The sequence below is a fragment of the Piliocolobus tephrosceles genome, chromosome 9 (genome assembly GCF_002776525.5).
Source record: "Piliocolobus tephrosceles isolate RC106 chromosome 9, ASM277652v3, whole genome shotgun sequence".
In the NCBI taxonomy this organism is placed as follows: domain Eukaryota; kingdom Metazoa; phylum Chordata; class Mammalia; order Primates; family Cercopithecidae; genus Piliocolobus; species Piliocolobus tephrosceles.
This window is the reverse complement of record NC_045442.1, coordinates 40,066,060-40,076,143: the sequence shown is the minus strand read 5'-3', so window position 1 is coordinate 40,076,143 and position 10,084 is coordinate 40,066,060. Positions and strand designations below refer to the sequence as shown.

The 10,084-nt window shown below is 45.0% G+C and overlaps 1 protein-coding gene across 1 annotated transcript in view; it reads left to right on the top strand.

Moving 5' to 3' along the window:
- The window catches only part of PDE6C (phosphodiesterase 6C), a 53,031-nt gene continuing 42,947 nt past the window's right edge, over positions 1-10,084 (top strand). Inside the window, exons 1-4 of the mRNA XM_023226299.2 lie at positions 1-669; positions 8,080-8,232; positions 8,338-8,427; positions 9,379-9,519. Coding sequence (XP_023082067.1) covers positions 190-669; positions 8,080-8,232; positions 8,338-8,427; positions 9,379-9,519 — 864 coding nt within the window. The 5' untranslated portion in view covers positions 1-189. The remainder of the gene's footprint in view (positions 670-8,079; positions 8,233-8,337; positions 8,428-9,378; positions 9,520-10,084) is intronic.

Sequence of the window (10,084 nt, the reverse complement as noted above, 5' to 3'; positions counted from 1 at the left end):
GTCACATCCCAAGAGTTACAGGCAGTTTGAAAGCTCTGCTTTCTGCTTGACCTTTGGAAGTCCTATGAGGGACCATTTACGGTTTCCTCAGTAATTTCCACAAGGATGTATTTCCTTCTCATCACTCTGCCTCAGGTAGTGCTCTGAAGGTCGTCCTTTCTGAACAACAGCAGCAAAGCAAGCCGCACCATGGGTGAGATCAACCAAGATGCCGTGGAGAAATACCTGGAGGAGAACCCTCAGTTTGCCAAGGAGTACTTCGACAGGAAGTTGCGGGTGGAGGTGCTGGGAGAAATCTTCAAGAACAGCCAGGTGCCAGTCCAGTCCAGCATGTCCTTTTCTGAGCTGACCCAGGTGGAGGAGTCGGCCCTGTGCTTGGAGCTGCTGTGGACCGTGCAGGAGGAGGAGGCCACCCCGGAGCAGGGGGTTCACAGGGCCCTGCAGAGGCTGGCCCACCTGCTCCAGGCTGACCGCTGCAGCATGTTCCTGTGCCGGTCCCGGAACGGCGTACCTGAGGTGGCCTCTAGGTTGCTGGATGTCACCCCCACCTCCAAGTTTGACGACAACCTGGTGGGTCCTGACAAAGAAGTTGTGTTTCCACTGGACATTGGGATAGTGGGTTGGGCTGCTCACACGAAGAAAACTCATAATGTCCCAGATGTGAAAAAGGTAGGTGGCATTATGACAGTGGGGCAGAGGTCTTGGCAGGGTCAGGGAGGAACCAATGGGAAACAGAGATAGTGCTATCCTTGTGGCATTAGTTTGGCAATAATCGGGGGAATGTGGGTGGCAGGGAAGAGGATCAGTCAGGCTTAGTGTTGCCAAATTTAGCAAATGAAATTTCAAGTTGCCCAGTTGAACTTGAACTTCAGATAAACAATGAATTATTATTTTCTGAAGCGTAAGTATGTCCCATGTAAAGTTGGGCACTTTATCAGGCGATCCTACCTGGACCTGGTGCATTCCACACCCCCTCCCTTACACCTCCTCCAGTGCTCTGGAGGACTTTCCTTTTCACGACACCAGCAAAGCAAACCACCCCACCAGGGAGATGGGCCAACGTGCCCAGATGCCAAAACTTGTCAGCTGCTCCCCATGCCTCTCATTCACAGTCCTTTGAAAACATTCAGGTTTGTTGGATAGATTTGCTAGTAAATCAGTGCTTTCATCTATCAACCAAATGTGCAAAAAAAAAAAAAAAAAAAAAGATGCCATTTGAAAGTTCAGATGTTCAAATTTGGAATTCATTACATATGTGAATTTAGGTGATGGTTAAGTGCAATTGACCACTCCCACTGCTCCATAGCCCAGATCTTTCAAGAATGAATTCCAATCATGTAAGTGGGACATTTGGACCCTCTTGAAGACCAGCAGCATACTGCACAAATACAAGGCATTGCGATGACCCTTATAGAAGTAGAAAAACTTTATTCTTACCATTAGAATACATGTTCATTTTTTAAAAATTATAAGATACAAATAAACCAAAGGAGGAAATGCTAATCACCCATCATCCCTCCCCTCAGCAATAATCAAGGGTACCAGCTTGGAGATTCTCCTGGCAGCTCCTTCTCTACACATGTGTTCCATTATTACGGTTTACCATTAACAAAAAGGGAGAAGTGGATTATGATGGAACAGAGTTGAATGGGAACAGCCTGTGAAATGCTTTCTGTGCAGGGGTGAATAGCGCAGCTGGAGAGGCAGGAGGATAATCTCCTAAATGCCTCCTGAAGCTGATTACAGGGGGAGGGTCACACAGACCCAAGAGGTATGAAAGTCGTCAAACATGAGCAACTCTGCAAACAACCACAGAACACTGCTCAGGTGCAAGGGTTACTGTGGGGCCCGGTAGGGCCTTCAGTCCTGAATAATTCCTCCTTTCAGTGAGTTTAAGCTGGGTTAAGTTTGCTTTTGAGGCTGACTGCCACTCAGATGTCTAAACAGATGCGCTTCCTTAGGGAAAAGTTCTCTAGACAACCAACTGGAAGGCAATGTCCGCACATCCTGAGGTTTTTCTCATGGGAAGATGCTCCTTGAGGGTCCTGAACTGAGCCCATCCCCAGTAGCACACCAAACTCTAAAAAGTGACATTCAGGAATTTTTTTGAAAGGCTTTTAAAGAAGAGATGGGTAAAATGATTTCTGCTGTTATACTTTGATGAGCCCAGTTCTCCGTGGTGAGAAGGAAATAAGACATGGAGCTGCTTGGAGGTGGTTTTGGTCTGCGGCTATCCATGGTGAGCATCATGGCGTGGACAGAGCACTTCACCTGGGAGTGGGGAGTCTCTCCTCTCTTCTCTGGAGGGCTCCTGGCTGTTCTGGGTGGGACACAGAGAAATGTGTGTTGAAGACAGATACGGTTCTGTGCTTACGGGAAAGACAGAGGCCTCATTGGTTCTTCATTTCAACTGCTTCTTCATTTTTTTTCCCCTCTAGAGTGGGGATTTCCAACTCTGGCTATACATGAAAACCACAGTAAGCTGTGTGCAGTGGCTCATGCCTGTAATCCCAGCACTGTGGGAGGCCAAGGTGGGTGAATGGCTTAAGCCCAGGAGTTTGAAACCAGCCTGGCCAACATAGGAAACCCCCATCTCTACCAAAAATACAAAAATAAACCAGGAATGGTGGTGTGTGCCTGGAGTCCCAGCTACTTGGAAGGTTGAGATGGGAGGATGGCTTGAGCCTGGGAGGCTGAGGCTGCAGTGAGCTGTGTTCACACACTGAACTCCAGTCTGGGTGACAGAATGAAACCCTGTCTCAAAAAACAAACATAATCCAGAAAACCATATCAATGGCTTTACTGTTACAGCGGACTCTCAAAAATTAGAATTCAGGCATTAGTATTTTTATTTTATTATTTATTTATTTATTTATTTATTTATTTATTTATTTATTTATTTATTTTTGAGACAGAGTCTTGCTCCATCACCTGGGCTGGAGTGCAATGGTACAATCTCGGCTCACTGCAACATCTGCCTCCTGGGTTCAAGCAAGTCTCCTGCCTCGGCCTCCTGAGTAGCTGGGACTACAGGTGTGCGCCACCATGCCTGGCTAATTTTTGTATTTTTAGCAGAAATGGGGTTTCACCATGTTGGCCAGGCTGGTACTGAACTCTTGATCTCAGGTGATCCACCTGCCTCGGCCTCTCAAAGTGCTGGGATTACAGGCGTGAGCCACTGTGCCCCGCCCAGGCATTGGTATTTTTAAAGAGCTCCCCAAGTACTTCTAATATGCAGCCAGTGTTGAAAACCACTGGTCTATTGAGTGAGCAGATACAGGAGGAGGAAGTGAATTTCAAATCAACTGTGGAATATTAGAGATGGAAGGGGCTTATCAAGTCTTTAGCCCTGTCTAATGGAGGGCTCTGTCCAATGGAGGACTGGAAGTTGAGGCCACAGGAGTTGTATCTCCCCGGCGTCCACGGTATGTGTCTGTGGATGAGAAGGGTTGGAACAGAGGTAGCTGAGTATGTGTCCAGTGCTCTGTGTGCCTACCTTACACTCCTGCAGTTTCACATGCTTTAACCACTGCAATAAGATTTGCAATGGGAAAGGAAGTAGAAATTAATGTTTCCAATGAAATATCTGATTAATTCTTCCTCTTTTCATTGCACTTGGCAATTTAAACAACGTTCTCTGACAAGGATCATATTTTTTATTTCCAGCCTATGTAGTAGGAATCGTTCAAAGTCAGGTAGACAGGATGTGGCAGATCTGGGGCAATAACTCAGGTCTTGGAGGCTTCCCTCTTTCTACCACACCCCTGACCACACACAACTTTCCTCTGATTAGCAGTGTGGGCGCAGGTGAGGGAAAGACTTCTCACACCTAACAAAGGTACAGAGCTACATACTCCCAGCCTTGGAGGGTCCATGAAGGTAACAGGGAAGCCATTGGTATGGGGAGAGGGCTTTGGCATCAGAGCTAGGTGCAGATCCATGTCTGTGACTTAGCAACTGTGTGATGGAGTTTCTACCCCTAAGAAATGGAGATAAGCCAATGTACAGATTAAATGTGTATAAAGGACCTGACTCATAGCAGATGCTCAATAAATGATAGCCGTGATAATATTGTCATTATGCCAGTAGGGGTTTAGGAGCTGGATATGGTTGGCCAAAAAAGGGTCAATGACTATTGCCTGTTTTAAAACAAGCTGAAGGCAGGAGGACTTTTTCTTTTTTGAGAAGGGGACTCGCTCTGTCACCAGGCTGGAGTGCAATGGCGCGATCTCGGCTCACTGCAACCTCTGCCTCCGAAGTTTGAGTCATTCTCCTGCCTCAGCCTCCTCAGTAGCTGGGATTACAGGCACGCACCACTATGCCCAGCTAATTTTTGTATTTTTAGTAGAGACAGGGTTTCACCTTGTTGGCCAGGCTGGTCTCGAACTCCTGACCTTGTGGTCTGCCCACGTAGGCCTCCCAAAGTGCTGAGAGGAAGACTTTTACCAATAGGAAACTGAGAGATATCCTCTTTAAGTTGTTTCTTTCTCTATTGGGAAAACTGTCCATAAACTATGGGTGATCCTGATTCTGACTGTGGTTTAAAAGTCCTCCTTCCTCTTTCTTTCCTCCTCTACTTCTGCCTTGGATCTCAGGGGTTAATGGTATTTAATCAGGATTTAGCAATACTGACATCTGATGAGGGATCAGGCCTCCTGTTGCTCTAAACAATGTTCTCCAGCTGCCTTCAAGGGCTTCTCTGAAGAACCATCAAGGGGCACACACAGGATTTATGCAAAGAAACTTCACTAAAGATTTTTTGAGCTAGTGAAAATAAAACACAAAAACCCGTTCCCCACGTCCATCCTGTAACTTGATGGCTGGTTTATCTAGGGCTTTCAGATGCAATAATAAGCAAGTATTAAGTTTTGAAACTTGCAAGTCATTTTCTCAAAACAGTCCATTGAACTTAAGAACATTTCCTTGTGTTTAGAATCTGGAATAAAGTGGCATTAAGTTTGAAGTCGCAGAGTGAAATGTGTTTGCAAAGAAGTGCTGCCAGCCAAGCGCGGTGGCTCACGCCTGTAATCTCAGCACTTTGGGAGGCTGAGGCTGGTGGATCACCTGAGGTCAGGAGTTTGAGACCAGCCTGGCCAACATGGCAAAAACCTGTCTCTACTAAAAATACAAAAATTAGCCAGGTGTGGTGGTGAGCGCCTGTAATCCCAGCTACTCAGGAGGCTGAGGCAGGAGAATCGCTCGAACCCAGAAGGCGGAGGCTGCACTGAGCCAAGATCATGCCATTGCATTGTAGCTTGGGCAACAAGAGCGAAACTCCATCTCAAAAAAAAAAAAGTCCTGGCTAACTTCATCCCATGGCACATGTTTCTGGTATTTCGATGATTCCTTTAGTGCCCAGGCTGTGTAAATGAAGGTAGTATGATCTACATGGATAACAGGGTAGAAGGGAAACAATGGGAGCTGGCCTAGACAAGCAGCAGATTAAGAGAAAGAATGTAACAAAGCCTGCAGACACTTTGGTCTGAGGGTGAAGATCCTATGGGGAAACAGAGAGAAGTAACAGATAAAGTGGATAGAAAAGGAATGTGGTGGTTCGTGGTGGCTTGAGGGAGTGTGCTGGCCCTCTGGAGGAAGGGTGCTCCGCAGGATGGGAGGCCTACATCCAGCTACGGGCTGGAAATTAAAGCTAGATGCAAAATGGTAATTGCAAAAGAACTACTTCTCATTCAGGAAAGCCTAGAAAAGTACTAAGTTTCTCTTCCCAGTACTTACTGAATATCTAACTATGTGCCAGACACTTTTTTTTTTCCTAAGTGCTCAGCCTATACTTTGTTATTCTATCTTCACATCAGGAATTCTAGGCAGTAGATGGAAGTGTTACCCCTATTTTCAGATTAGAAAACGAGGACACGGAAGGTAAGTCACACACCCAGGACCATACAGCTAGTACATTGGGGCCCAGTTTCAGCCAAGAAAGTCTGACTCCAATACCTTCCTTGCCTTTATTAAATGCTGATGCCTAAAGAGTTGGTTTGTGTGCTTCCACTTTGGGAAAGGTATAGAAGAGATCTGGGCTGAAGGGCTGCCTTGATCCCCTTTCCATCACACATTTCCTCTGAAAGCAGCACCATTTCTGGTGATTCCCCATTTGGTTGAGCCTAAGAATTACCTGGGCCACGTAAAAGTGCAGGTTCCACTGTAGGAGATTAGGATTCAGTGCATCTGCTGCATTAATCTGCAGGTGATTCTGAGGCATGTCTCAGGACTGCTAATCTCATTTGAGCTCTGTGAGTTCTATTGGCCAGCCAGCCCTTGTTCCCTGGTGGAAACTCTGGCCTGGAAATGCACACAGAAAATTCTTACATTTTTTTTCTTCAGGAAACCAGACAGAATCCAGTCTCCAAGGTTTGTGCTGCTTTTAGAGGCACTGCCAACACAGGGAAATGAAAATAATACAACTGTGGAAGGAACACCACACTAATTTTGGCCAACAAGTCTCAGAGTTAAGGCTGAGAGTTCAGTTGTAACTGCAGTCCTAGGTTCAAAGGGAAAAATGCCATGACCCAAGGAAGGCTGGGTCTAAACTCACCTTAAGTGGCTATTCTCTGAAATGACAACTAATAAGATAATTGCCTCCCTCGACCTTTTTCTCAAGCCCTTCCATTTGTGCACTTCTCTAGACTCATCGCTCAGCCTCTGCAGTGGCCAGTGGATTAGAATCGTCTCTCAAATCTACTCTAAGAGGCCTGAATCTGGGAAGATCCACTTTCCTCTCTCCCAAAGAAAAAAAAAAAAAATAGGAATGAAAGACATAAGCTTGGTAGAACATTAAAAACCTGATAAGCATCTGATGCTGGCAAGCAGGTAGTCCTCAGTCCTTTCACACAGGCTCAGTGGAAGTTATTCTTTTTCTTTTCCTTTTCCTTTTTTTTTTTTTTTTTTTTTTTTTTTTGGGAGAGGTTGCTCAGTCTTGAATACAATGGCACAATCTTGGCTTACTGCAACCTCCACCTCCCGGGTTCAAGTGACTCTTCTGCCTCAGCCTCCTGAGTAGCGGGGATTACAGGGGCACGCCACCATTCTTGGCTAGTTTTTGTATTTTAGTCGAGATAGGGTTTCATCATGTTGGCCAGGCTGGTCTCGAACTCCTGACCTCAGGTGATCTGCCTGCCTCGGCTTCCTAAAGTACTGGGATTACAGGCGTGAACCACCGCGCCCAGCCACGGAATGTGAATCTTTCATCAAAGTAATCTATGTAAATAAAAACTGTATGTTCCTGTTGATCCAGCAAAAGGGATTTCGTTTTTTGGGAATCTATCACATAAAAATAAAAGTAAGAAGGATTAGTGCAGTACTGTTGGTAGTGGGGAGAACTATAAACAGGCAGAATCAATAGAGGACAGTTGAGTGGATCGTACAGCACCCAGGGTGGAGTAGTGTGCACGAATCCAAGAGGTGAGTTCACATCCATATGCAGTGGTCTTCAGGGAAGTCTGGAAGACATTGTTAAGTGATGAAACTATTATAAGCAATTAGAAAAGCAAATTTTAGAAAAAATAGAAAATTCTTTGTTCAAGCACAGAGAAAGGCATAGAAGGAGACACACCAGCAGTTAGCAGAGCTTTCTTCTAGTAGGCTAGATTGGGGGAATGATAATTTTTGCTTTATGTTATGACATATGGATTGACGATTTCAAGTGCATGTTTTCCCTTAGTAATGAGAGAGAAGCGCTCTATGAACTGTCTGTATTCCTAGCTGTGCTCTCCTTCTCTGCATGCACTTGCTGTCTATTGTAACCCTGTGCCTTCCCCTCTTTTCTTCTTAGCACCTCACTTTCCACTTGGCTGTCTCATCACCTCTTTTCTTTTGGCCCAACCTCAGCCTAACCTAAATAGGCCATAGCTCAGGTGGGAAGCACTTATTCTGAAATGGGCAATTCCATTCTATGCAGTCACAGGATGGCAGGTGGAGTGGGATTGTTTGCTGGGGACCACTGTACTGGAGCCCTGGTTATCTGTTGGTAGCATTTAAATGAGAGAGAATGATCTGTCATCATCCCTAGATCTACCACTCCATGATTCTGTGCCACTTTGGCAAACGTGTGACTATCTCTTTCAGAACAGCCATTTTTCTGACTTCATGGACAAGCAAACTGGATATGTCACTAAGAACCTGCTGGCAACCCCAATCGTGATGGGCAAGGAGGTTCTTGCTGTGATCATGGCAGTTAACAAAGTAAATGCATCTGAATTTTCCAAACAGGATGAAGAGGTAATGCTAACCATGGGCATCTGGTTGGAGGCTCAGGAAATTTATTTGTTGTATAACCAAAGAAAAGATATCACACTATAACCTATTCTTCTCTGCCATCTGTAGGTCTTTTCCAAATACCTCAACTTTGTGTCTATCATCCTAAAGCTTCATCATACCAGCTACATGTACAATATTGAATCCCGAAGAAGCCAGGTAAAAGGAAGGCAGCATTAATCATTCCACACTGACCTATTCTGACAAAGCCGTCCAGAGACAACAAATTCAGACCCCTCCTATTCCTCCTGGAGGTTTAAGCCACGTGGAGCAGACCCCCAAACTTCAGTCCCAAGTGTCCTCTCATGATCTTCCTGCCACTCTCCCCACCCACACTCCCCTGCACCCCAAGCTCTCCAATTGTGTGCACGACTGGCTTGGCTTTCTTCAGTCGAGATCCCAAGTGGACTTGGCATTTCTGTCTATGAAATGGTGATGACAATTATGATACCTACATCAGATGGTTGTTGTGACTATTAGCGATCACCTCTCACACAAAGCTTGTAGCAATTCCTGGGTCATAGGAAACCTCTTAATTTGAGGAGCACATTATTCCTGCTTCCATGAGACAGAGGGATAAAGAGCAATATTGGTACCCAAGATACCTGAGTCTGGCCCACTCTCTGGACCTCAGTTTTCTCACCAGTACAATGCACAGGTAGAGGCTGAGAGGGAAGTCCCTTCCCATTCCAACTCTCCAGGTAAGGTTACCTCCAACTAGCTCAGGATGCATGGAAGGAAGTCGGTGGCTCTCTCCTCATGAGGGCCAACAGGAGCCAGTGGACCACCAATACTGGATTCTCGGCCCAGGGACCATCTTTGCATCCAATTTCAGGGCACTTCCCCTTTGGAGCCAAAATATTTAGACACAGGGACCAATCATAGCTTCTCTCTCTCCATAGACCCGCAGCCTTGCAAAGGTCTACTCATCATCTCACCTAGAGGATCTGAGTAGCTTGTTGGACGTACATATGTTCAAAATCAGAACTGCACTTTCCAACGATACGCATTCATTTCATTTGAAGCACCTCATGTTTTCTTGTGGTGAATGCTCTCTCTCTCCATAGCATACTTTATTCTAACTGTTTTCTTTTTGATACCTACTTTCAGATCCTTATGTGGTCAGCCAATAAAGTATTTGAAGAACTCACAGATGTTGAGCGACAGTTTCACAAAGCGCTCTACACAGTTAGAACATATCTGAACTGTGAACGATACTCCATTGGACTGCTGGACATGACCAAGGAGAAGGTTCTTATTATTCTACACATTTTGCCTCATCTAACATCACCTATAAAACATACACCACAGGAAATGTGATCCTCAAAAAACAGATACACTATGTAAATAATTAGTCATGATTGATGACAAGAACAGAGGTAAAAATGTGTGTCTTGGAGCAAAAAAGATGTAGGCTTGAATCTTGGTTTTTCCACTTCCTAGCAGTATGGGTTTTCAGCAAGTCTGTTTTTTTTTTATATATATATATACTAATTAATAGACTATTTTTAGAGTGGTATTGACAGAAAAATTGATTAGAAAGTATAGAGTTTCCTCTTCCCTCCCAATCTCCTCTATCAGTTTCTCTGTTATTAACATCTTACATTAGTGTGGTGTGATGAATCAACATTGATATATTATTATTAACTAAAGTCCATAGTTTACATGAGGGTTCATCCTTTGTGCAGTTCTCTGAATTTTGACAAATGTGTAATGTTATATATCTGCTATTACAGTATCAGACAGACTAGTTTCAGGGCCTCAAAGCCCTCTATGCTTCACATATTCAACCTTCCCTCACCACCGCCCCCCCCCC